Here is a 27,085-nt window from a genome sequence, read left to right as displayed (position 1 = left end):
GCCAATCACAATGCTTTCACATAGGAAAGCATTGGATTGGATGAGCATGTCAAGTAGGCAGATCAGGAGCAGAGCCAGCACAAGCCAAACACAGCCCTGGCCAATCAGCATCTCCTCATAGAGAAAGATTGCATCAATGCAGCTCTATGAGGAAAGTTCAGTGTCTTCATGCAGAGGGTGGAGATACTGAATGTCAGTACTGCACACTGTGTGGCACTGCCCCAGGAAGAACCTCTAGTAGCCATCTGAGGAGTGGCCAGTGGAGGTATCTCTAGGCTTGTAATGTAAACACTGCATTTTCTCTGAAAAGACAGTGTTTACTGCAAAAAGCCTGAAGGGAATGATTATTCTCACCAGAACAAATAAAATAAGCTCTAGTTGTTCTGGTGACTATTGTGTCCCTTTAATCTTTCTTCTTCACTGTTAATATATACCAAGAACTACTGTAAAATATTTTGATGGTATTGTAAAACAAGTTGACTGATTTTCCTTGGTTTCAATCATGCAAGCATTGTTACATGTATAGTTTTTTGCTTATTTGCATTTAAATTATTTTTAAAAACCCAGCTGTGTTGATCATTACGCCAACATCCCACTGCTGATAACTCATCTGAACAAGGCAAGTGGGCATTTGAGAAATAAAAAAATATATTTTGAAAAAGAAAATAAAGTCTGCATAGCTATCAATACATTATTATAATAAAAACAGTAGCAAAATTAATAACTGCACGGCATAATTATTCTTTAAAAAAAGTGAATTAATGAAAAGTGTTTTTATATATTTTATTATCGCATTATGCAAGAATAATAAGTATTGTTTGCTAGAAAATAGTAGAAAAAAAATCAACATAAAACGATTCCAAGATGTGATTTCTTGCCTCGTTTGACGCATTATAAAAACCCATTCAGTAAAACTCTAACCAGAACTTTAACAATGTATTTTTTTTAAAATAATTTTTATTGTATGGATGAGTTCTATTTGTCTTCCATAAAATATATATTTATTTATTATTAGCATGCAAATATATGTATTCATTTTCATGTTGGATGTGGAGATTAATTTAGATATTATTATTATTATTGGTATTTATATAGCGCCAGCTTATTCCGCAGCACTTTACAATAAGAGGGGAATTTACCAAATGAGACAATAACAACATATAACAGGAAGAATAGGTAGTTGGGGATTCCGCTCAATCGAGCTTACAGTCTAGACGAGGTGGGGTATAAAAACACAATAGGAAGGGAAGGGATATGAATTGCAATTCATCTGAATTTAGGCAGATTGGGTGATAAAACAAATTCCCAAAATTCCAAAATTCTGTCGTCCCTGAAATGTTTTTCTTTTAAATGAAGTGTTGCGAATGAAACATTTTTTTTTCCGCCATGCACAAGTCTAGCGTATTTCAGCTGGCAAGATACAAATGAAAATCAGTAAAAAGGATATGGGATTTAGCCATGAACAATATTTACTGTAAGTGTACAGATATTCTATAGATGGATACAACACAAGTGGCACTAGACACTAGCAAAGGGTGTACTGAATACCAGAAACACAAAAGATATTTCCTTTTTGTTTCATGTTATGAATCACTTTTCCATATTTTGAAAGCTCATAGTGGAGAATGGTTATTAAGAGTTGAAAGGCTGAAAAATGAAAAATTAACCTGGAAAAATCTGATGTATAAGCAATGGCATACATACCGTGGTCGCAGCTGCGATTGGGTGCCCACCACCATGTATTGCGGCCCCGGCCCGCGCAGCAAACTGCCGGGGCTGCACGTTCAAAGGGGCCCATTGGGTGGCCCATGCTGTTAGGGCCACCCGATGGAGATGAATTTCCAGGGGGCCCTGGTCAGCGCTCACAGCTGGGAGGAATTGACTGCCCATCACTCCTGCCCATCACTCCTGCTGGGAGGAATTGACTGCCCATCAGACAGAGCCACGTGGGAGGAAGAAGAGGGAGCCTGAGCCATCACTGGACCCCAGGGAAAGTCACCCTCCTGAATCTAAAAGGTAGGAAGCAGGAGAGTGACTTAAACATTTTGTATATGTGTGTTTTTGTTTGTATGTATGTGTGTCTGTCTGTGTGTGTATATGTCTGTATGTATGTGTTTCTCTGTGTGTGTGTGTGTCTCTGTATGTATGTGTGTATGTATGTGTGTATGTGTGTGTCTATGTCTGTATGTGTATGTGTGTGTCTCTGTATGTATATGTGTCTGTATGTGTGTATGTGTCTGTCTGTCTGTGTATCTGTATGTATGTCTCTGTATGTGTGTCTGTATGTGTGTATGTTTATGTGTGTGTATGTATGTGTGTGTGTATGTCTGTGTCTCTGTATGTATGTGTGTATGTGTCTGCATGTGTCTGTCTGTATGTGTCTATCTGTCTGTATGTATGTATGCATGTGTTTCTGTATGTATGTGTCTTTGTATGTATGTGTATCTTGTGTGTGTATGTGTGTTTATGTATGTGTCTCTGTATGTATGTGTGTCTGTGTGTATGTGACTGTATATATGTGTCTGTCTGTGTATGTATGTGTGTGTGTCTCTATGTATGTATGTGTCTGTATGTATGTGTCTGTGTGTATGTATATGTCTCTGTGTGTATGTATGTGTGTCTGTATGTATGTGTGCCTGTATGTATGTGTCTGTGTGTGTGTCTGTCTGGGAGGGAGGGTCATGCATCAGTTTCGAACTGGGGCCCCATGGATTGTGTGTACGCCACTGTGTATAAGTACCAGTATTTAGTGATGGCAGGTTGAAAAAAAAGTTATAATTTAGTGTTAGCTGTTTACAGTACTAGGCATATTTAATAAAGGTAAACCACATTTCTTCTGAATAAGATTTAGAACTGTGAAATTACATTTTAAAACTTGCAAAACCTTACTTTTAAGCTTCAAAGTTATCATTCTCTTGGAAAAGGCTCTTGAGAAACAAAATTGTGTCACTTGGGAAATCAGAACAAGAAAGGTACTTCAATTTACTTGAAACATAACTACTTAAATATGATGAAATGCATTATCAATAAGAGAGAGAGAGAGAGAGAGAGAGAGACACTATATAAGTTTAAAACTGAACTAAACATAATTTATAACAAATGTTACATTCTAAACAGTCTTAAATTATTCATCATTTTGACTGTTGCTCAAAGGTGATATTATTTTGTATCTACTGCATATATTGTGCTCTTTAATCATTTTCTAAATGTCAGCAAAGGGGATGATTTGAAATTTTTCGGTACATTGGTAACCAACCACTCATATTGAATTTCATAGTTCAGTAGATGTTTTTTTTATTTTTAATGAAACACGTTACATAGCTGTTCGATATCTATCTATCTATCTATCTATCTATCTATCATCTAAAGATCCTCATAACAGAAACAGGTATACTAGTGATAGAGGTAGTTATAATTTGTTCTGATCAGAAATCCTAGAAGGTATATAACACAATGAATCATCAATGCCATACTACAAGAACTGTACTATAGACTATTGACTAGAGATGTTCATATTAAATGGGCAAAATTCAAAGATATACAATAACCTATTAGTCATGTGCCACCTACTACAATGATAAATTATCCTTTTTTTTGCCATCCAAATCATGACATTCCTCAGATGCATAAGTCCACTTCACATTACTTAAAATATTTTTTTGTTAAGTCAATAACATGCTGTGTAACACAAAGGGTGCTATAGAACTATAGCTGATTTAAATCTTGTCTTTTTTCTTTATGCCATTACCTACATACTTTCTGCCCGTGCTACATAATAGTAATAGATAGATATACACTCATTCTGCTTTTAACTGTAGTAATGGTATGATCCCCAATCAGAATTAATTGTGGAAGGGCGTTACATATGCCTAGATAGGAGGGACAATATCACATATGTCAACAGCAGGTATAATGCTCTTTATAACGGTATAAAGCTATAGATTACAGGGAAACATAAGGTTTGAAATATATTATGTAGAATATTTTCAAAAAGCAAACTGCTAACTGTAATTATTCCACATTAATTCAATAGTTATGGTTATTCTGTCACTGTTACTGAGTTCTGCTTTTAGAGAGGGTAGGATATTAAAGGGTTTGAAGGCAGAGGAAATAAAACATTTAATATTTATGAGTTTAAGAAAAGTACGCTAATCTTCTGAATAATACTGAGCTCTTCCGCCAAGCATAGGAGGTGAAAGTGAAAAGAGCAGTTTCAATCCGAACTAGGTTGTTTGTTCGTAATGCTCATATTGTTTATGAAGATAGCAACAGTACATTGTGTATCTGTCTTCAAAGTAGACTAGATTAATTTCATGTGAAGGATCCTATCACAATTGATTGTTGCAGAAATATATGTCTTTTTTTTAAATTCTCCATGGAGGCAGTGTTAGAAAATTGCTTTCCACAGACAAAACAAAGGTCTGCTTCCTCTCTTACAAGGAGCTGAATTTGCCCATCACGAGCACATTAACTGTGTCTATCATTCCTATTTAGAATTCCATTGTCACTTCAGAAACAATCTTCCACTTCACAAGCCTGCCAGCTTACATGCTTTATATTTTTGTATTCATATTCCTCATGTAATAATTTTCCAGTTGCCTTAACAAAATCTATCAAATCTATTGTTATTTTCCTTTTACTTGAGACAGAATTTTCTACTTTGCTTGTCAGTTTTTTTCTTAGCGATTGCCCAGCTACTTATTGATATTCAGGAAAAGTATCTTTTAGTCTATCTACAATAACATAACAATGTCCTTACTATGACCTTCAAGTTATCATTTTCTCAATGCGAGATGCTATGATATAACCATATATAGATGTTTTCAAACATGCCATACTTATCTTGTAGAAAAAAAGTGATTTTAGTGCAAAATCCAAAATAATATCATATTCTTTTCATATATCTTAGGTCTTTTCATGTAATATTTCTGTAAGAATCTAAAAAAAGGATTTTTGCATTGAAGAAATTTTTTTATAAGATTCTACAGGAACAACCAAGATTCTATCAGAGAACTTCAAGTGCACATTATGGAATGTATTGTGTGTTAAAATATTGCAAAGAAAAAAAATAGCATGACAGTTAGTATAGTAGTCTTTAAAACTAAGGCTTTTCTAAAAAAAAAAAATTTAAGGGACGCCAAAGAATAAATATTTTTTGGAAATATATGCTAAGATTAGAACAATCATCCTGCAAACGAATGAGATTGATCTACTGATTGCATAAAATGTAATACTTTGCCCAAATATTACATTTATGTTGGTTTGATGAATTGAGTCAACAATGTATAACTAATGAGGTTTAATATATTTCAAAATATAAAAATACCTGTGAGAGATGTTAAATATCTACTCTGTAACCCTAGTTTACTACATGGGTTGTATTTTGTTTTTGTTTGTTCATAGATTTTACAGTATAATCCTCGTCTAACATACAACTACAATAAAAGCTTGAAATCAAATTGAAAAATTGAGAAACATCAAACTGCACCTCATAGTTAATATAACATGGCATCGCAGAAAATCCAATGAAAATCATCTACTGAAATATCCTACTTTTAATTAAATTAACAGAATAAACTGCACTTACGAAGCATCCCAGTAATTACCATGAATTTAGTTTATCACAATCATAATAATTGTGTATCTTGTAAAAACATCCTAAAGTTGATGTGTTGCTTTTTTTTTCTCAGTAGCAGAAGTTTATCATTAATTTGGTCTATGACTGAGTGATTTTAAATTAAGCACATTCATGTATACATTAGACTTAGAATAGGCAAACTATGAAGATGAACATAGCAAAACCAGAAGACTGGAAAAGTAGAGGAAATACTAAAGACCATAGTGGGTACTGTTTATTTAGCATGGGTATAGGGGACATATATATTTATACTGCCAAGGTTATTTTAAATTACACAACTTTTAATTTAGTTTACTGAATTGAGTCTATTTAACATGCTTTTTAAGTCTAATACTTATTCTTTTTGAACATATATACATTTTTTTTTATTGTTTTTAATGTATAGTTCTTAAAGTTAACAGGGCATCATTAATAATATATCCAAAGTGTCACTGAATAGCTGTCTGCCTAAATTAAAAGGACCACTAAATGCACCCAGAACACTTCATTGAGATGAAGTGGAATAGCTGCAGTATCCCTTTAGTTTTCATCCTACATTTTAAAACATTGCCATTTAGTAGATAGGGCTATGTTGAAATTGGAGGGTTAACAAACCTCTACCAGTTGTCTTCCTGAAAGCCACTACATGCGCTTCCCCTCCAGAGTCAGACTTTAAATATTGCTCAGGGAGAGTATTTGATTGGCTAATGTTAGAGATATACACTAGACTCCCAATGGTTTCATGTGGGGATGCATTATTGGGTTTGCTTAGATCATTAAGATTGAGGATCTTTGCAAGAACACGGGACCGGAAACATGAAGAGGGCTTAAAGGTGAGTAAACAGTCATTTTTTTTTGTTTTTGTTAGGGAGGTGGTCACCTAACTAATTTGCACTAAACAGACACAGACAACAGACACTACATCAGTGGGAATACATCTTTGTACTCCTAATGTTTTTTCCTCTGATATTAGTAAACAATATGTGATTCATTTTATGCAATCTGATAATCAAACTGTTAGGATTAGGATAAATAATATAAAGTACTATATAATTCCTAACATTGTTAAAACAGCAAGTTCCTGTTCAGGATCCTTTGAAACATTGTAAAACTATCTTGGATCATGAGTAAGCTTGGTTTTGTTTTGGTGCTCTCTAAATAATTCCCCACTTATAAACACGTTTTCTACAGTAAAAATAAACATATTTTGCACATTTCTTTTTTTTAGAAAATGTATCAGGAATCCTATAAAAGCACTAGATGGCACCATACGTTGACTTTTTGCTCAACAAGCCAAAATAAAATCGTGTTTAGAAACATGGTTCAATTTATTAAAATTATGAAAACATATATTTATGAATTATATATCCCAAGTGTGAAGCTGTTGACTGAAGCTTCCTTTAATGCATGTTTATATTTAGAATACAAATTGATTTTATCCTTAACTTCACTGCACTGATTTTAATTCTGATATTAAAAATAATTGGTATTTTATTCAATGTTGCCAGAACTGGCTATAACCCTGAACTATAGTCTCAAATAGTACTAAATATTGCTTTAATTAAGTTATTATATTAGTAGCAACAATGAATTGTGTTAGCAGAAGGAATGAACATGGCTTAAACTCAGAGATTTTTTAAAAATTTGCAGTGGCTTTTAAATTTATTTTTTTCTAACTTAATTCTCTTTAATTAATAAATTAATTTAAAAAAAAAAACTCAGTCTAACCGGAGCACAACTTTATATCAGCTCTTATAATTAAATTCAGTTTGGTTTAAAACTGTTATTACAAAATGGCTGTCTGCATTTTAACAGCTACACATGGTAAAAAATATACCAATATAAGGTGACTAAAAGTAAAGCAACTAGAATAAACAAACTTTAGAAAATGTCAACATAGGAAGACATTTTGAACTTTTCTTTACAGCCTTTTAGTGCTGAATGGCTATCAAGCATTGCTCATGACAGCAAACATGGGATCTACAATTGGGATATATCATTGAGCATGAAATTAAAATGCTTCCAGTTTGGCCTGTACACAATTCTTTAAAAAAAAAAAAAGAGAGATCCAAGCAATAAAGTCATATAGATCAGTCTACATGATTTTTGTTTTATTTTTGTCAAGTTTAGCACTTTCTCACTGACACTTGAAAAAGACATTAAAGGTACTGCCACCTCTATTCATCTCAGTAAATGTTACACATAGAAAGGGCCACAATATTGGGGACACTCTTGCTAATTAAATGCCCCACTATCAGGTCTTTCCTCACAATGTCTTTCATTTTATTTTTTTATTTTATTAAAAATTCATGATTGATATTTCTCTAAGGTTAAATCTTATATGCTATGTACACTACAAATTAATTTCCCATCCCTCAAACTGACTCAAATACAAAGCATTTTTTTTTTTTGTGTAGGACAATATTCAGTTCTACATACTAAAATCAAATCAACTTTAAATATGATCAGTATAATTTGATGTGGCTTCATGGCAGAATCCAAAATATGTGTGTTATACAAACATTCTGGAATGGCTTTTTTAATTGAACTACCGAACAGTTCTGAAAATGTATCTTCTATATTGATATAACCAATATCCACTTAGAAAGTGCTTTTATAAGACCTATAATTATAATTTATGAACACTATAACACTATATCCACACATAATATAACTTAGGGAGAGTAATGGGGATGAGTAAAAAGAAGAACATACGTTCCATTCAAATCGTTCCAGAATGTCTGCATAAACCTTTATTGATTTTCCCTGTTTTTCTTTTATCAATTCATTTTATAAATTATCTTTAGAAAATATTAATGCAGAATCAGGTTGTAGATTTTATTTTTGACATCTAATAGTTATTTCCCAGATGAAATAGACAGTTACTTGAAATTTTGTATTTTGAATACATTTACCAAAGACAGCTTTTCATACCATTTACAAGAAGCTCTATAAATCAAAACATGCTCTAATTGTTATGGGAAATTTGATCTTTACTAAATATGTTAAACAATGCAATAATTACAATTTCAAATCTAGGTCTTTTGCAACAATCGGGAATAATACGCTTTGTGACATGGAAATAAATCTTTCATAATATCAATTTTTATTTCATTATATTTTAGGACGATAAAGCTTTAAATAGCTCCTTTCAGTTATGTTGTTATAATTCATGCCTATGTCTTCAAACTTTACACTGAACACATAAACACAAAAGACTGTGCTGTGTACAATGCTCTACATGATAAGAGATTTCAACTGTGTAACCACACAATTATTGTGGCTTCTGTTATGTCATGTTAATAAAGATATACCATCAATTCAACAGAATAAATGAATAATTTGCTCACAAAAACCCAAACATATCTTGAAGTCGATTCGCTAAGCTAACATTTTCCCCCCAAACAACTCAAATGTTAATTTAGCCGCATGTGTCAAAATGTACACAACACCATCCTCACTAGGTAATGAATTCTTGATGTTTTGGATCATTTTAAGAAAAGACTTGCTTTATAAACAAAATGTTTTTCTTAAAGCAGTCATCAAAATTTTGAGCATTTCATAAAAATACAATTGTTTTGAAATGCAATAAACTCTGTGTTTCATTGAAATAGGGAGTACTTATGGTAATGTCTCAAGTTAGCAAAACTTAACAATGGGTGGAGGTACTGCCATCAATTTCTGGCAATTCCCCCAGACGTCACCAATGATGACTGTGGGAATAAGACTTTGTTTCGCTTGTTGCAAGACAATACCTATGGAGGCTCCATACACATCAATATTGTACTTTCGCCCATAACTGAGAGCACAGGATTGGTGTAGGCTCTTTGACAATTAAGCACAAGGAGCTGAATACTGAAGATGGTGGCACTCGCAGGGGGCAACAAATATAAGTATAACTTACCCATGCTGCATCCCTGGGCTTCCTAACTTTAAGCATTGAAGCCATCATAGAGAGACTTTGCAAAATATACAAAGCTGCTTTCATTTGAAAATATTTACTGGGATTTTATTATAGAGTATGGATTATGTGGATTTTGGGTTTAATGTGAGTAGTCAAGTATGTATCCCAAGTTTTGATATATATATATATATATATATATATATATATATATATATAGCAGTAATCTAGAAGATGTAGTTAGTTCTTGTGTTGAATAAACAAAATCTGTTTTCTTGCAATCACTGCAATAATATTGTTGTTTTTGTTAATTAAAGAAAGTGTGATAGACCCTGCAGATCACGTAGCAGTGAGCAAGAGACATTCTAGCCCCCTAAAGTACATCAGATTACTGAATTATTCTATGGGAAAACTGTTATTTTATATAACTGCAGATTTCATGTAAAATCAACACTTTTATAATTCTCCTTAGTAACACTAACTCGCTGTCAAGCAGACAGGGTTTTGCTGCTTCAGAAGCTTTGCATTGTAGTTCAAAGCAAAAGTGAGTGCTTATCATGCAGCTCATAGAGCTTCTCATCTCATGAGATGATTGGAAACAGGTATATGTTTATGTGATTTTTAATTGCATTGACAAAGACATTTAGTTAACTATGTCTGATAGAGACAAATACATTTGATACATCTTGGCAGAAGGAACAATATCTTCCTGTCCAGTGTGTAGAGGACAAATCTACACCTGAAGAATGCTGTTCCAAATGGTCGTTTTCAGAAGTGAAAGGATGAACATAACAGTGCAGGTCTAGAGGCCAAACTGGGGACCAGACAACCCATATTCCCATTAGAATTCTTGAAAATAAAAAGCTTTTCTTTTATTTTATGTACATATTCTTCACTGTAGTTTATTAGGATTCTTAGCTGGCAAATGTGATTCTCTACATTACTCTAAAATTAATATCACCAGTAACAATGGGGGAAAAAAACGTTCCCAATGAGAATATTACACTTTGCAATGCCATGGGAGATAAGGTAAATATATATATATATATATATATATATATATATATATATATATATATATATTTTAATTTAATTTATTTTAAACACTAGCTGCATGTTAGAAGTGATTCCCTATTTCAAAAACAGTCAGTCAGACAGAACGTCATTATTTGTATTTATTATAAAAATGCAGAATATAAATATATTGGGAACTTAGACAACAGGAAAATTGTAGACTTGTGCATACCACTCCACCAAAGTAATATCTATTTGGAGATCCTTTTCCCAGCTATTAATTTCTCTCGATCGGATCGGCTTTTTTATTGTGTTTTTATAACTTCTAGACATCTCCCGAGTAATTTGCAGTCCTTTCCTGACATTATAATATTATTACGTTTTTTAAGGGGATCAGCGTCTGTTTCCCTTGAAAGTGTTGCCATCAGCAGGCTTCTGACCCTAATGTAATTGAATAACTGTTCCTTTGGCAAGTTATATAATTGTTGCAAATCTTGTTCACCTTTCATTTGAAACTGAATGCAGTAGAAAATGGTATTATAGTAATATTGTATTATAATTTAATAATGTCTGTCATGTCACTTTATATATTTGCTAGCACAGCACAGGCACAGTTGATAGTCTTACTGAGGAGAAGTAATTAGACAATTTCCTCAGATCTAGTTCCTGATAATTACACTCAGAAAGTGAGTGGAAGACATCCATGAATTTCCCGGGGAATTTACAATATTTTAGGGGCATCATTTAACTACTGGTTAAAAATATCTCAAAACAGTATCTAAAAAATGTTTATTTCAACTCTGCTAGCTGAAAACTAATCAACAGATTTGGAGATTGCTTCACTAAAATGTGAGTTGGGGCATGTTGAAAATAATGTGAGTAGCTTGAAGCTTGAAGATCTTCAATAGATTTATGCATTCAGTTTTCGACTTCTTTCAAATTCTGCAACTTCGAATCACAATATGGTCGACTCATGGACCAATTTATAGGATCAACGAGTGGGCCTTTTAATTTGTTACATGATAAGAAGTTCCATATGTGGTGCCGGCAAAGGGTGAGGGAATAGAAGAGAAGCTGATTTTATATATATATATATATATATATATATATATATATATATATATATATACAAGCAAAGAAAAATCAGCACTCCCAGGATTTATCCAAAATGAAATGTTATTTCTTTATTCCAGTAGTCAACGTTTCAGTTCCTCTGGGGAACTTTCATCAGGACAGAATACAAAATACAAGTAAAATCAATCGATTAAATAAGGGAAGTAATCAACTTTACTCACAGTTCAGGTTTGCAAGGAATTAATCAACCTATCATCCGAGCTTCTGGGCGGGTGCAGGGCGGTTCAATAGATCTAAGCGCGCGTTCAGACTACTTTCTGATTGCCCGCGTCCTCCATCACCATGGAGACGTCGGGCGCATGCGCGATTGCTTAATGGAATCTATCTCTGCTTGCTAATCGCTCGCGTCCTCCATCACCATGGAGACGTCGGGCGCATTGCGTCCCCCATCACCATGGGGACGTCGGGCGCATGCGTACTTGCAGATAGAAACTACCTCTGCACCTTATCATACGCTCGGAAGCTGGAGAGCGCTCAAAAATCATAAGTAACCTCCCTCTTATCGGGGGAACATAAATCTATCCTCCTAAATAGAAAACCTCCATAAGTCAAGGGTATAAGTAACCTTACAGTGACTGAGAACCAAGTGACCATAATTAAAGTGACATATTGGTACATTTAGACAATTATCAATATTATCTCAAACTTCATCTGGAAATATATATAATAAGGAAATTTAAATCCACATATAGTGAAAAAGGTCTGTATAGACTATTAGAGACTACTAAACTAAAAACACTGAAGAAGTGATCAGTCTAGGATGTGACATTACTCTATTACAGTGTCCACTAAAGTAAATGTGCCAAACTTATTAATCAAAAATTTGAAGTGTAAAAAAAATTGTTAAATATCATGATTTCAAAGTGATACTACCTCATCTGTACAAAGATATTTAGTGTTCAAAAATATGCGTTCTAATGTGAACTTATTACAAACTCCTGTAAAGGAGCATACAATGTTGCGCAATTGTGCCTACCCTTATCAGGAAATAAACCATAGAAGGACAATTTTAAGTATGAGTCAAGTGCTCTCTCAGTGTGCTCCATAAACTACTCATAGCGAGCACATTGCAGCGTGATTTTTATTTCCTTCCCCATCATAACTGGAGCTCTCGTGATTACTATAATGAAATACATCTGATTAAAAATCTTGGAATTGATCCAAAAATTAATGAAATTTAAAATAAAGGAACACTCAATTCTTTTACCATAATCTTCCCATATGCTGTCTCTAACTAGCCCATATATAGACTGTCTATAGCATATATCGTATTAAAGAAAAGACATATATGAAAGTTTCTCATTTAGGCCATTGGGAGCCAAAGTCCCCAACTTCTGGATCCACCAAGTCTCTTTTTGTAATAGTAGTTGTTGTCTGTTACCACCTCTTCGGGAAATTGGAAGATGATCAATCGCTATACACTTGAGTGATGACAAAGGGTGGTTTTTCTCTAGGAAGTGTCGTGCCACTGGTTTATCTGATTTGGTATCCCTATAGGCCAGTCTAATGCTGGACCTATGTCCTCTTATTCTTTCACATAGAGCCGTTTCCGTCTTGCCTATGTAGTTCAATCCGCAAGGACATGACAGCTTGTAAATCACATATTCTGTGCGGCAACTGATTCTATGTTGTATTTTGAAAGATTGACCCGTATGGGGATGGTTGAAGCTTTTACAGGGTATCAGGTGTCCACAAGTCACGCAGCCTAGGCATCTTACACACCCATAGTTTGTCACGTTTTTACTTGTAGACGTGTAGCTCTTGATTGGATCAGTGTGGACCAACAGATCTTTTAAGTTCTTATTATTTCTGTATGAGAACATTGGTTTGTTGTGTAGACCCTTGGGGAGACTCTTATCTTTCTCCATAATGTGCCAGTTTTTGGTTATAGAGTGGCAGATTTTGTTTGTTGCTGAGTTATGAGTCATTGGGAATGGAATCCTATAACTCTTCTCCTGAGTTTTCTTTTACGTTTCCCCCCTTCGATCCCTTGCTTTGGTCAGTGCTTTGCTCAACACTTTATTAGTGTACCCTCTCTGTAGGAACTTGTCATACATTTCCTGTAGCTGTTTCTCACATTGAGATTCTTTAGAGTTGTTTCTTATTACTCTTAAAAATTGCGAAAATGGTAAGGAATTTTTCACGTGTTTAGGATGTGCACTCTCGTAATGGAGTAACGTGTTGCGATCTGTTGGTTTCGTGTAGAGTTGATACTCTATGTTTCCTTGGTCATATAGTATCTCCAAATCTAAGAATTGAATACTCTGACTGTTGATATTCGACGTTACTTTTATCGGAGTTGGCAATTTGTTAAGATCTCCAACAAATTCCATCGCTTGTTGAGTGTTTCCTTTCCACAAAATTAAGATATCGTCGATGTAACGAAAGTATTTAATAATGTGATCTTGCTGTCTATTGAGAATGTGCTCCTTTTCAAATTGGTACATATAGGCATTTGCATACATGGGGGCCATAGCAGCCCCCATGGATGTACCAGCCTTTTGTAGGTACCACTTCGTCTCGAATCTAAAATAATTATTCTTCAATGCCAGCGATAATAGCTCTAGGGTGTATTCAATTGGTGGTCCAGAATAAAGTGTTGTCTCGGATAGTAACTCTCTCATGGCCTCTATTCCCCCTTCATGGGGTATTACCGTGTAGAGGCTAGATACGTCTAAAGTCATTAATGTGACTGTTCCTTCTAAATTTTTGATTTTTTTCAGTTCTTCTATTAGAGTAGCAGTATCCTTAATGCACGTAGGAATTCCATTTACAGGTGATTTAAACAAAAAATCTAAATACTTTGCAATCGGTTCTAATAGGCCGCCCACTGCCGAGACTATTGGCCGTCCCGGGGGTTTCTCTAGGCTCTTATGAATTTTTGGGAGCGTGTAAAGGATAGGAGTTCGGGGATTATCTTCGTGCAGAAATTGAAACAGTTGCAAGTCAATGAAGCCCGCTGTAAGTCCAAATGTTAGAGTTTCATCAATAATTTGTGCTATCTTTTTGGTGGGATCCCCAGTTAGATTTAGGTAGGTGTTCTCATCTTCCAATTGTTTATGGATTTCTAATGCATAGTCTGCATAATTCTGTATGACTATGCCTCCACCTTTATCTGCAGAGCGTATCGTGATGGTAGGATCTTTTGAAAGGCTTTGAATAATCTGGTTTTGTTTCTTAGAGATATTGGGATGCTGAATCTGATGCTTTGATATTAACTCCTCTGTCTCTGTTTTTACAGCCATTAAGAAGGTTTTGATAGTTGGATGACAAATAGGGGGGTCAAATTTGCTAGCAACTTTAAATTTCTGTTTTGTGATTTCCTCTTTTTCTGTTTTTCCATCTTGTGTTTTGTGGAAAAAGTCCTTTAGTCTAAGACTCCTCCCAAACTTAAAGAGTTCCACATCCCACTGGAATTTATTAGGCGCCATCATTGGGATAAAAGAGAGACCTTTGTTTAGAACCTGTATTTCCTCCGCTGATAGGGATCTCTCTGATAGGTTAAACACCGGAATCAGCTCCTGAGAGGTGGTTTGTCCTTGAGTCCAGTGGGGATGCCCCCTCTGGCCCCTTCTTGTGATATATCTCTTACGTTTCTGCGACTGCTTCTTGTCACTTTCCGAGGAGGGGACAGTGTGTCCATTTGGTCGTTGTCCCCTAAAAAAGTCACCGATTTCTGTGAAGAGGTTCCTTCATTTTCGGAGGCAGATTCCCCTGAGGTGATGTCTATGGTCATAACATCTGGTTTAATGATCTTCTTTCGGAAGCGTTTGGGTCTGTGTCTTTGCTCCCCCATTAGCCATTTGTACACCCGGTTCTCTCCATAATCCATCCTGACTCTTTCCATTTTTTGACGTTTGAACCTCACTAATTGATTTTTGTATTTTAAAACTTCCTCATTCAATTTGATACTTAGACTGATGCCTTCTGGTGAACTCAATATAACAGCATTCTCACTTTCTGCTTGTTGTATTTTGAGTCTAATATCCTGGAGGTCTTCTTTTACATCCTGAATTATGATGAGCATCAGGTCCATTGAACATTTGTTCATAACAGCTACCCAGTTTTTTCTTACTTTGGGTTTCATTCTTCCTATTGTGGGCGCATTTTGCACCCTAAAGCCTCTTGGGATTTGTCTAGCCTTATGATAATCCGACAAGAAAAGACCATGTAGGTCCAAATCCACCTCTCTTTTCTTGAGTTTTAATAATTTGAAATAGACATCTTTGGAGGTGACCGTAGTGGGAAGCTCCAGACTGGTGGTGTCCCATAAGATGTTTAGAGCCTGTTCCTCCGTGAAGTGTAATAATTCCAATTGTGGAGTCTCTTCTCCTGACAGTAGATTGTCCTCCATTTTTCCTTTAGCGGGAGTTACTAATCAGGACTGGTATGATTCCAAAAAAATGCAAAAAGTAATCTTTGTATTAAAACTTCACCTTTATTATGTTCAATTAAGAATATCCAAAAACAATCCACAGCAAGCCAAAAAAAAGAAAAAAGATGTAGAGACTCCAAATCAGCCTATATGGTATCCATTAGCATCCACATAGTAATGGAGATTCAAAAAAAATTTTTTCTTTTAAATATATCTTAGGTTCCTTTAAATATCCCAAATCTTACTGATTCGTAAGATCTTATCTAAAGTACTTATCAATGTGCCATCTGGTCTGGTGCAAATACTTTAAGGAAAAAGATCTTATTTTCCATACGGTGCATGTATACACAAAATTCTCATAGCAAAGGTCCCTTTAATAGCATCACTTGCTGAAATGCACTGTAGTGCTTCTTGATATGTGTGTTGCTTTAAATCAGTTTCCACTTGCTGAAATGCACTAAAATGCCTTTTGATGTGTATGTTGCTTTAAATCAATTTCCACAGGGCAATCCCCAAAACCATTAAGTTGTATAGGCAACTCTTGATACTTTAGAAAAAAAAGTTGTTTTAAAATCAAAAAAATACTTCAAATTTCTTATCCATCGACAGACAATTTTAAGGTTACTTTTAGTCCCTTTTAGGGAGAATTTTTTTTATATATATATATATATATATATATATATATATATATATATATATATATGTTTCTGGGGGCAAAATTATTCAGACTAACCATAAATGGAACAAAAGTTTGCCTATTAGTGTACTGAAAAATAAATAAATAAATAAAACAAAACAAAAATATATATATATATTTATATAAATATATATAAATAGGGTTAGGGGAAAACTACTTAAAATATATATATATATATATATATATATATATATATATATATATATATATACATATATTTTATTATTATTTTTTATTTTGCAGTACACTAATAGGCAAACTTTTGTTCCATTTATGGTTAGTCTAAATATTTTTTTCCCCAATTTGTTCAAATTGAAATGCCACATGGGCAAAATTTGTACAACAAAACTATTTTTTTCAGACAAACTGTATGCGATCTAATCTTCATCTCAAACAAATGTAATGTTCTTTAATCCAGGTATTTTGGCCTTGGTTGGTTATGCAATCAAAACTTGCTACTCAGTAGCTAAACCCCTAAAGACTTCTTTGTAACATGTAAACGAAAATTGTCTCCTTTCCCTGTGTTGTTAATTATGTCTAAGGACCTTTGTATGATACTAATATTACTGTGTAAATGTATATTCCAACTGTTCCTTGCATTTCACATTAGCCAATTTTAAACGAATGTAAGATACAATAATTTCTGTATGCATTTAAATCTACCTTTAATGGTGTGGCATTCTAGTTTTGATAAAAATGACCAATAAAGAAGAATAATTAACAGACAAAAAAGAAATCCAATGAAACTAAAGTAGTAAAGAGACAGGTTGCTCACTCAATGCCTCTTTTTCCAGTGGAGTCTATAAATACAATCTGAAGAGAATGAATAAGGAACCTACCCCATGAAAAGTAACCAAATTGTATTAGATAAATCTATATAAATACACTAATATACACATATTTGCATGTTTCAGACTAAGTGAATAAACAAGGATGCTAAACTACAGATAAATTGAAACTTTTATATATATTTGCAATAAGCACAAATGAAATCCAAAGAAAAAAGCAAAAATAAGCTCAGAGATAATAATAAGAAGATATGAACCAATATAAGTGTTCAAAAACAATCTAAGCACATACCAAAGAAAGACCAGATAATGCAGGAAAACATGCTCCCTTAACAAAGGCAGTTTTGCCGAAACGTTGGGATTGTAGTTATCATTTGCTTTGTTACCCCTTGCCTCTCTCTCCTGTGTCATCTGGTCGTTTTTGGTATCTATTTAGATTGTTTTTTAACCCCTTAAGGACACATGACATGTGTGACATGTCATGATTCCCTTTTATTCCAGAAGTTTGGTCCTTAAGGGGTTAAAAACATTTGTACAGGTTCATAACTTCTTATGATTATCTTTTATTTTCTTTGTGCTTTTTTGGGAATTTTTTTGTATTCATTGCATATATAGTATGGTTTCAATTTATGTATAGTTTATCAGCCTTGTTTATCCATTCAGCCTGAAACATGCATATTTGTATCTATTAGTGTATTGATATTATTATTATTATTATCGCCATTTATATAGCGCCAACAGATTCCGTAGCGCTTTACAATAATATGAGATGGGGGATGTAACTATAAATAGGACAATTACAAGAAAACTTAAAGGAACAATAGGTTGAAGAGGGCCCTGCTCAAAGGAGCTTACAGTCTGTAAGACGTGGGGTATAAAACACATTAGGACAGTAAATAATCAAATAAGATGGGAGTGAAGCAGAGCTGGAGGAGAGAGTAGAGTGCTGCCCTTTAGGAGAGAGCAATTTAACTAGTTTTTTTATTGGGATGTGCTCCTTATTAATTTACTATTGATAAAAGAGGGCAAATAATCACAAGGAAATTATAGGATTATTAATGTCCCATACAATGATACATTTTGTTAAAAAAATAATAATAATCTAATTTATAGCAAAATATGTATGCAGTGTACATGAGCACAGACAACAGATATTTGGTTTATAGTTATGTTTAAATACTTGTTCTACGCTCATTTTTTAGTTGAGCAACCAACATTTAAAATATACCAGTAGCAATTGGTTCAGATATATGTCTGTTTCTGGCCAGTTTGGAAAGTCTGCAGTTAAATGTCTAATCTGAAAAATGGCACAGATTACAATGACCTATTATTAGTAAATGTACTTAACTATTATAGAATTGTACAAACATAATTTTCTTTTTTCTTTTCTAGGAGGTATTTTTGAATATGTGGAGTCTGGACCTTTTGGGGCTGAAGAATTAGCCTTCAGATTTGCTGTAAATACAATTAACAGAAACAGAACTTTACTGCCAAACACTACGTTAACATACGATACTCAACGGATAAATCTCTATGACAGTTTTGAAGCATCCAGAAAAGGTAAAAAAAATTCTAAAATATGTTTCATATTTTGAAGGACTTAAAGGTACCGCATTGTAAATATTAGAAAGTGAATATTTTGTTCAACTAAATTATTTTACACAATATTGATAAACCCACTAATCAGTCAAAGGATTATAGATATTTATTTACAAAATATTATATTCCAAAATAGCTAATTAATAGGTATTAAAGGACCACTAAAGTCATCCAGACCACTTTATCTCAGTGAAGTCGTCTTTGTGCAGTGGCACTGTAGCTTTAATCCTGCAATGTAAAATATTGCAGTTTTGTATAAACTGTAAATATTTCAATTGCAGAGTTTCCACACTTTTAGTGGTTATCTTCCAGACAGCCACTAGAGGCTCTTTAGCATTGAGAACTGAGTTGAGAACATGATTCATCATAATCTACAGTCAAATATAAGTGGACTTTTTTTACCAGTCTTGCCATTTCTTGGTGAGGCTTCTCAGACATGGAAATATATTTCACAAAGCTTCCAAACAATTATTTTGTTATTCTGTTTCCATAGTCACTTTGGAACTTGTCAGTGCATGTTAAAAACTAGAAATTAGATTTGTTTTCATGATCTACATGCTTTAAATATGTGTTTGCATTCTGTGAGTTTGTATGATCTTTCATTTAAAGCTGATCTGTTGTTTCTGTAAAAGAACAAGAATTCAATAGAGAACAATACAAATTTACTACTTTTGTTCCGTTAATTCACCCTCTTAGGATCATCTCAAACATGTTTCATTTTCATTGTTCGGTTATGGAGAAATCATTTACTATTGCATATCTGGTCAATCCTACTTAAAATGACAATTTAAAAAAAAAAAAAATCCAGTATTCTTAGATATAAATTCAGTTCATTTTAAGCCATTTTGAAATAATTTCCCCAACAATTGCAGCCTAGAATTGCTGTGCAAGAATAGCACCAAAACATTCCTTACCCACATTACAAGTTGTAGGAGTAAAGGTGCTTAGCCTGTCTCCTGAAGCATGGACATATACTGAGCCATCTGACATATACTGAGCTATTGATGCCATTGCTTGAAATAATAATAATGATCTAACCATATGTAACAGGGAAAGATGTATTTAGCGTGTTTCTACTTTCCAAGTACATCCTGGGGCAAATTGGCTTGTGTTAACTTGCTGGCACAGATGAAGGAAACTAGGGAATTATTTCACAAGACAGTAAATTGTAGTGATTTGAGAAACATAGAAAATAATAATAATAAGAAATCAGGGAAGTAATCCAGTATTACTGTCATCAAGATCTTAGATTTTTACATGATAACTTGTTGTTTAGTCAATTAGTTCCAAACCATCTTTAAAAAGCTATGCAAAATATGGCTATTTTAGTGTGCCTTCATGCATATCTTGATACTGTAGTTCGATTAATACCCTGTAAAAATTGTAAGTATCACTAAGTTATTTTGCTAGCTTCACTTTGCTTGACTTTTATGCTTGGAAATTTAGACTTCTTTATTTCTGTGGTTCTCGGGTCATTTTGGAGTTTGATGTCAATTACAACATGGGTCTCTTTACCATATTCTGTGTATTTTAATATTTTGCTTTAATTCTAATAAATGATCAACACGAGCTAAGGGTGTTTATTCTGGTGGGAAATTATTGTTTAGCATATTATATACCCAATTAGTATGTTGCTTGTTTGTTTTATTAATAGCAGATGCTGGGACAATTTGAGAATTATAGGTGGAAACAAAAGTATAGGATGGTTAATGTCCAAGAGCATCACTGAAGTAGAATATTAAAAATAATATTAATAGATATCTTTCTGTTTTATACAGTGATAGTAAACTTTACTTTCTTGTGATACATTGGTCTAGGGTTGCAGCTAAAAGGACCCCAATTGGTTTTTAGCCTTTCACCCTCTGTCTTTTCTTACCATATTGATAATTCATCTTGGTTAAATTGCAGAGACACCTTTGAGTGTGGAACTAAACCCAGTATAAGATGTAGATATCCCTCAGGTGGAAATCAATTTATAAGTACTTTTACTAGAAAGCAAACGTGTGCATGAGTTCTATGCTACAGGTTGAAAGCTTTGATGTATCACAAGCCCAGATGTCAAATGTGATAGTTATGAAATTATCTATATCAGGAATAGGCAACATTGGGCACTCCCGATGTGTTGGACTATATCTCCCATAATGCTTTTACATCCATTATGTTGGCAAAACAGCTGTCTAAAACCTCTGAAGTGCCAAAAGTTACCTACTCCTGATCTATCCATTTGCTCAGGTGAGGTGAACATTCTATTAACAAAAAAGGCTTATAATTATTATATATTGTATTCATTGAAATATATCTTATTTTAAATACTTATATTATAATACAATCTGAGGACAAGATCCACACAACTCTTAAGACCTCTTTAGTTTCTACAATACATTGCCACAGTGAATGCTATCATGCAAGACACCTGAATGGTTAATCAGAAGGCATACATATGCTAACAATTCAAGCTCAAATAGAATGACCAAGTCAGGGAAAGGAGTAACACATGTTGACAATACATCAAATGGTTTATTATCAAATATAAAATCAAATTAGTGGCATAAAGTGGCCTTTATAATAAAATATTTTCATTGTGATATTATTGGTATTAGTGAAATATTAAATGGAAGCCACATAAACATAATTATATTCTTTCAAAATTTAATAGGTATGACCTATCAATTTGCTAATATTTTATATAATTTTGACAAGTAAGATAATTTGATTTGATTACCTGGCAAACAATATTTTATGGTGGCAATTATAACACTTAAGTATATTGAATTTCATTGAACCTGCATTGGCATACACGTGAAACTTTCCATTCTTTTACAATGAACAACACTAATTAATATTGATGCAGTTAAAATATTTAATTCTGTAAAGGTCCTGCTTTAAATAGTAAAATGATGAAAAGTGTTTTAGAAGGAACGGGAGACTGACATTTCCTTATTATTCAAGTATGTGGTGAGGTATGAATGTTACTTATTTAGTTGAACTCAAATTTATCTCTGGCAGGGGGGAAACCATCAACCCTGACATTTTAACAGGTGTTTTGTTTAGGTGTTAAAATTAACCAACATGTTTATCTCTTGGAAGCCAATGATTCATTCCATTCTGTGTGATGTGATAAAAAACATCTGAATCTTTTGACTGTTTTACTATTCTGTTCTCCTCATACAAGAATGATTTATTAGCTAATGTTTTTGAGTCTAAGTTTCTTTGAAATGGCAAAGTTAAACCAATAAGATGAAGTCTTTTGGTGCTTACAGCTTCACTTTTTTATGACTCCCATGTAGGCATCAATAAACATCTAATCATCATCCAACTTCCCTGATGTTAGTTAATACAGAACATCAATGCAATAAATATAAATAAACCGTCAACACCAATGCTGAGAGCAATTGGAGTTTGAATTAACAAAAATGTGAAACATACACATAAGCTAAACAGTATAAAATATTAGCCACAACCATTTTGTGTGTGTATAATTTCTTATGTCCAAAACAAAATAAGAAAGTAAAGTGTATCAAATGCTGCTTGGGAAAAAAACAAAGTAACAAATCGTTGATACTATCATGGTAGTTAATACTAACATACAGCTAAAAGAGATAAAACATCCTTAAAGGGACACTGTAGGCACCCAGATCACTTCAGCTCATTGAAGTGGTCTGGGTGCTGTGTCTCTTTTGCACTTAGTGCTCTAAGACTGCCCTCAGTGGCTGTCTACCAGACAGCCCCTAGAGCGCTAACGGAATCGAAACAGACCATTGGTCTGTTATCTAATGCTGTATGTCCTAATGCTTTGCATGAGGACCTCCAGCATCAGATTTTTTCCCTGTAGGAAAGCATTGATTAATGCTTTCCTATGGAGAAATCCTAATGTGAGTGCGGCCATTGGGGAGGAGCGTGGCGGAGCCTGACCGAGAGCAGAGGGACAACAGGAGGGAGGGGTGCGAGGGAGGGGAGCACTGTAGGACCCTATAGTGCCAGGTAAACGGCTTTGTAAATAATATTATGGGAAACAGTAAACATATTATGGGAAGAAAAAATAATACTCCCCCCCAACCCGTAAGTATAAATATTGTACTACCTGGACCTTCGGGCCTTCGTAAAACTAAAAATGTTAGTATGAGAAAATACCATCTCTAACTGTGTTTCCATATGCACCTGGAAACAGACTCGCTGGTCTAAGGATTCCCTAAGCAGCCCTTCTAGAAATAGAAGGAAGAGATAAACATAGTAAGTCGCTGGCTACTGTCAGAGATAGCTGCAGTATGTAACGCAAAAATCTTTTAACAGCATGTAAAAATCAACAAGCATCGCTGGAGCCCCTACAATAATTTTGAAGCACAGGCAGCTCTTCAGTCTTCCCGAAAAGCTGCCTTATAGGCTCAATGATCATACATTATTGTATGTACAGTATTGCACATACAATGACCTTTTATACTGATAATACTGGCCTTTTTATGTAATAGAACCTGCTTCTCAATAAATTGGATCACTGTATTATAAAGAAGGCTTTGCTCACTGGATAATAAAAGCTTTTATTACAGATTTTATCTTACCTAATAGAATGGAGCCCCTAATGATATACAAAAAATCATGGAGTATCAAGATGTTATTATCCAATACAGTTCCTTCATATTTGCATTTTTTTATTGCATTTGACTTCTATTTCCTTACTCTAATCAACTGACAATAGTTTTGGGGGCAAATTTTACATGATCAAATTTATATAAATTCTGAACGTCGTGTGTACCCAGCTGGAAAATTATTCAGGATCTATTAAATACATTTAATAGTAAAGTAAGAACGGAAGGTGTTCACTGCACAAATATTTATACAGCTTAGCTATTTTTACATTTCATGCTATCATTGGTTTTGTTAAACTGAAATTGAACTGCATTTTTTACATTTGACAGTACCTTCCTTGCTTTTTTTTTGTGTGGAGAGGCATTGATTAAAATGTGTACTGTACCTATTTTCTAGCCTAGAGACTACTAGGGCTAAGGATTTCTTTGGCTACCTCTGGCAGTACTTTTACTAATGTATTAATAATGGATTTTAGCTAGAACTAAAAATATTAGGCCTTGCTACATGCATGATGCCTCAGTGCGCATTCGCTGTACAAAGCATAAAAACATGATCAGGCTACTATTTATTTTAGCTATTGGTGTATTGACTTTTGGAACCTCTAGAATGGACTTATAAATATTTTAGATTCCCAAATGATGTAGCTTTCATAGTTTGAGGCACTTTCAAAATTAATCAGTTCCTATAGTTCACAACCTCAACTTTAAAAAAAAGGATACCAAAGTTTTTATAAAACATAATGTTTGTTTATATTTGTTCCTATTATTTATTTATGTGATTCTATTTTTATACCGCTTTTTAACAAATTCTTGGGGGTATTTTAATTTTAATATAATTTTTTTTATTCTTTTTTCAAATTTTACATATATAACATCACAGACAAGAACAGTTCAGAATTAGACATGTAGACTTTGATTTACAATAGAAGGATATGTGTACTGTTGAGTGAGACGGATTAGGCGGGCCTAAACTATAATAATTAAGTTACTTCATAACTTTCCTGAATACAGTACCACAGGGAGGAACTAGGGTGATCTTTATACAGAAGAATATGCATAACAGAGAACGCCAAGGTATACAGTTATATCAGATTATCTAGCCAAGGTGACCATTTCTCATCAACTTTTAAGTGGCTATCATATTGAAAAGATATTCTCCTTTCCATATCATGTTGGTATTTAAGCTGAGTTAGCACTTGGGTCCAAGATGGAGTCTTTTTCTGTAGCCGATATCTTGATATTTCTATTTTTATGGCCATCATAAGTTGGATTATTAGATATCTATTTTGAGTTGAGAATCTTCTTAAGTTAAAATGAAAAAGAGCCTGATATAACTCTAAATGCTTTATTCCATATAGGTCTTAGAAGCTTACATCCTCACCAAATATGTTTAGAGCTACCTTCAGCACAAGTACATCTTCAACAAAGTTTGGAATTTTCAGGATTGATTCTATTTAGAATTTTTGGTACCCTATGCCATTGATGAAGAATTTTATAATGAAGCTCTATGATATTTAGACAATCAACGATTTTTTAACTTCTTGAATTGATCTATACCACTGCTCTAACTCGATTAAAGACCCACTTTCTTGTTCCCAATTTTTCCATGCTTTTGGTTTAGACTCTTTTTCTTCCTCTCTCAATAATTCATACCAACTAGATATCGATTTATGATTAGTATTATTTTTAAATAGATCATTTAACTTTTTATTTATCCTAGTGTTGTCATAAAGCAAATGGTTGTCCAAATAATTTTTGATTCTTAGATATGTGAATAACTCTCTTGAATTAAGGTCAAGACTTAACTGAAGATGTAAAAAAGACCTTATTTTATTCAATTCTAATAAATCATCTATTTTAGTTGAACCAAATTTGATCCAATTACCTAAATTTAGGTCATTAATATTATATTCCATTGTCTTAATTGGACTATACTTAGAAATTTTATTTAAAATGTGATTTATTTTCCTGTATTTTACCCAAATTTCATAGATATCTTTTATGTATGAAGTTTCTATGTTGGAGATGAATTTTGCACTTGCCCCAACGTCAATCCATAACATATTAGAAAGATCTTTTGAATTACACAAAAAGGATTCAATTTTATACCAAGGCTCATCCAATGAGGTTGGGCCCTGCCATCTCCATAGATGGTACAGCCTAGAGGCTTCGTAATATTTGATAAGATTTGGGACAGCCAGGCCACCCTTATTGGGCTTTTTCATTACGTGTAAGATCGAGATCCTTGACCTCTTATAATCCCATATGTAATTCAGAAATAATTTATGAATCTGCCTAAGTTTAGTTATTGTTATAGATAAAGGGATCATTCTAAACAGGTATGACCAATGTGGTAGAATATATGATTTGATGATATTTATTCTCCCCAGCCAGGAAATTCTTATGTTTCTCCACTCTTTAAGTAATTTATCACTGGTATCTTTTATAAGATTATCCACGTTTTTATCAATCATTTCTTTCAAGTTATAAGAGAAATGAATCCCAAGATATTTAAAACCTTGAGATGACCAAGTGAAGGGATATTTAACTGATAATATATTAATTGTTGTAAAATCTAAATTGATGGGCATAACTTGGGATTTACCAATATTTAATTTATAGTTTGAAACTTTACCATAGTCTTCCAACTCCCGAAACAAGGCCCCTAGTGATAAATCCGGATCAGGCAGTGTTAATATTATGTCATCAGCATATAGGCTGATCTTAAATTCAGAGTGGTTCAGAATAACTCCTTTAATTTGATAGTTGTTTCTTATGCTCACTGCGAGCGGTTCAAGAGTCAAAATATATAAAAGCGGAGCCAGGGGGCATCCCTGCCTAGTCCCGTTAGAAATTGTAAACCAATCTGCGGAGATACCAGGGCCCACGGTTTTAGCCGTTGGACTAGAATAGAGAGCCATTATTGCAGTTTTAATAGAGCCAGCAAATCCAAATTTGTCCAGAGTCTGGCTCATAAAACTCCAGCTGACCCTGTCAAACGCCTTCTCGGCATCCAGTGACAGGGCCTGCATAGGGATCTTACTCCTTCTTACATAATCTATCAGGGCAGTCAAACTTCGAGTATTATTACTTGGGTCTCTATTCTGAACAAAACCTATTTGGTCGTAATGAATTAAAGATGGAATAATTGATTTTAGTCTATTTGCAATGACAGCAGAGTAAATTTTAATATCTGAATTTATTAGAGATATAGGCCAGTAATTAGCCAAATTAGTTGGGTCCTTATCAGGTTTTAATATCGGTGAGATATTAGCCTGTAATATTTCTTTCAAAGGGAGACCCGATTCTCTAATCTCGTTAAATGTATCTACTAGATGTTGCAATAGCTCATTTTTAAATTTCTTAAAAAACCAATT

The 27,085-nt window shown here is 33.8% G+C and overlaps 1 protein-coding gene across 2 annotated transcripts in view; it reads left to right on the top strand.

Moving 5' to 3' along the window:
- Window positions 1-27,085, top strand: part of GRIK2 (glutamate ionotropic receptor kainate type subunit 2) — a 622,789-nt gene that overhangs the window by 213,746 nt on the left and 381,958 nt on the right. For both annotated transcript variants that reach the window (XM_063443553.1, XM_063443554.1), the window contains one exon: window positions 18,919-19,086. In XM_063443553.1, the coding sequence (XP_063299623.1) occupies window positions 18,919-19,086 (168 nt within the window). The remainder of the gene's footprint in view (window positions 1-18,918; window positions 19,087-27,085) is intronic.

The sequence above is a fragment of the Pelobates fuscus genome, chromosome 2 (genome assembly GCF_036172605.1).
Source record: "Pelobates fuscus isolate aPelFus1 chromosome 2, aPelFus1.pri, whole genome shotgun sequence".
NCBI lineage: Eukaryota > Metazoa > Chordata > Amphibia > Anura > Pelobatidae > Pelobates > Pelobates fuscus.
Note: the sequence above shows the minus strand (reverse complement) of the source record. Positions and strands in the feature narration are given on the sequence as shown.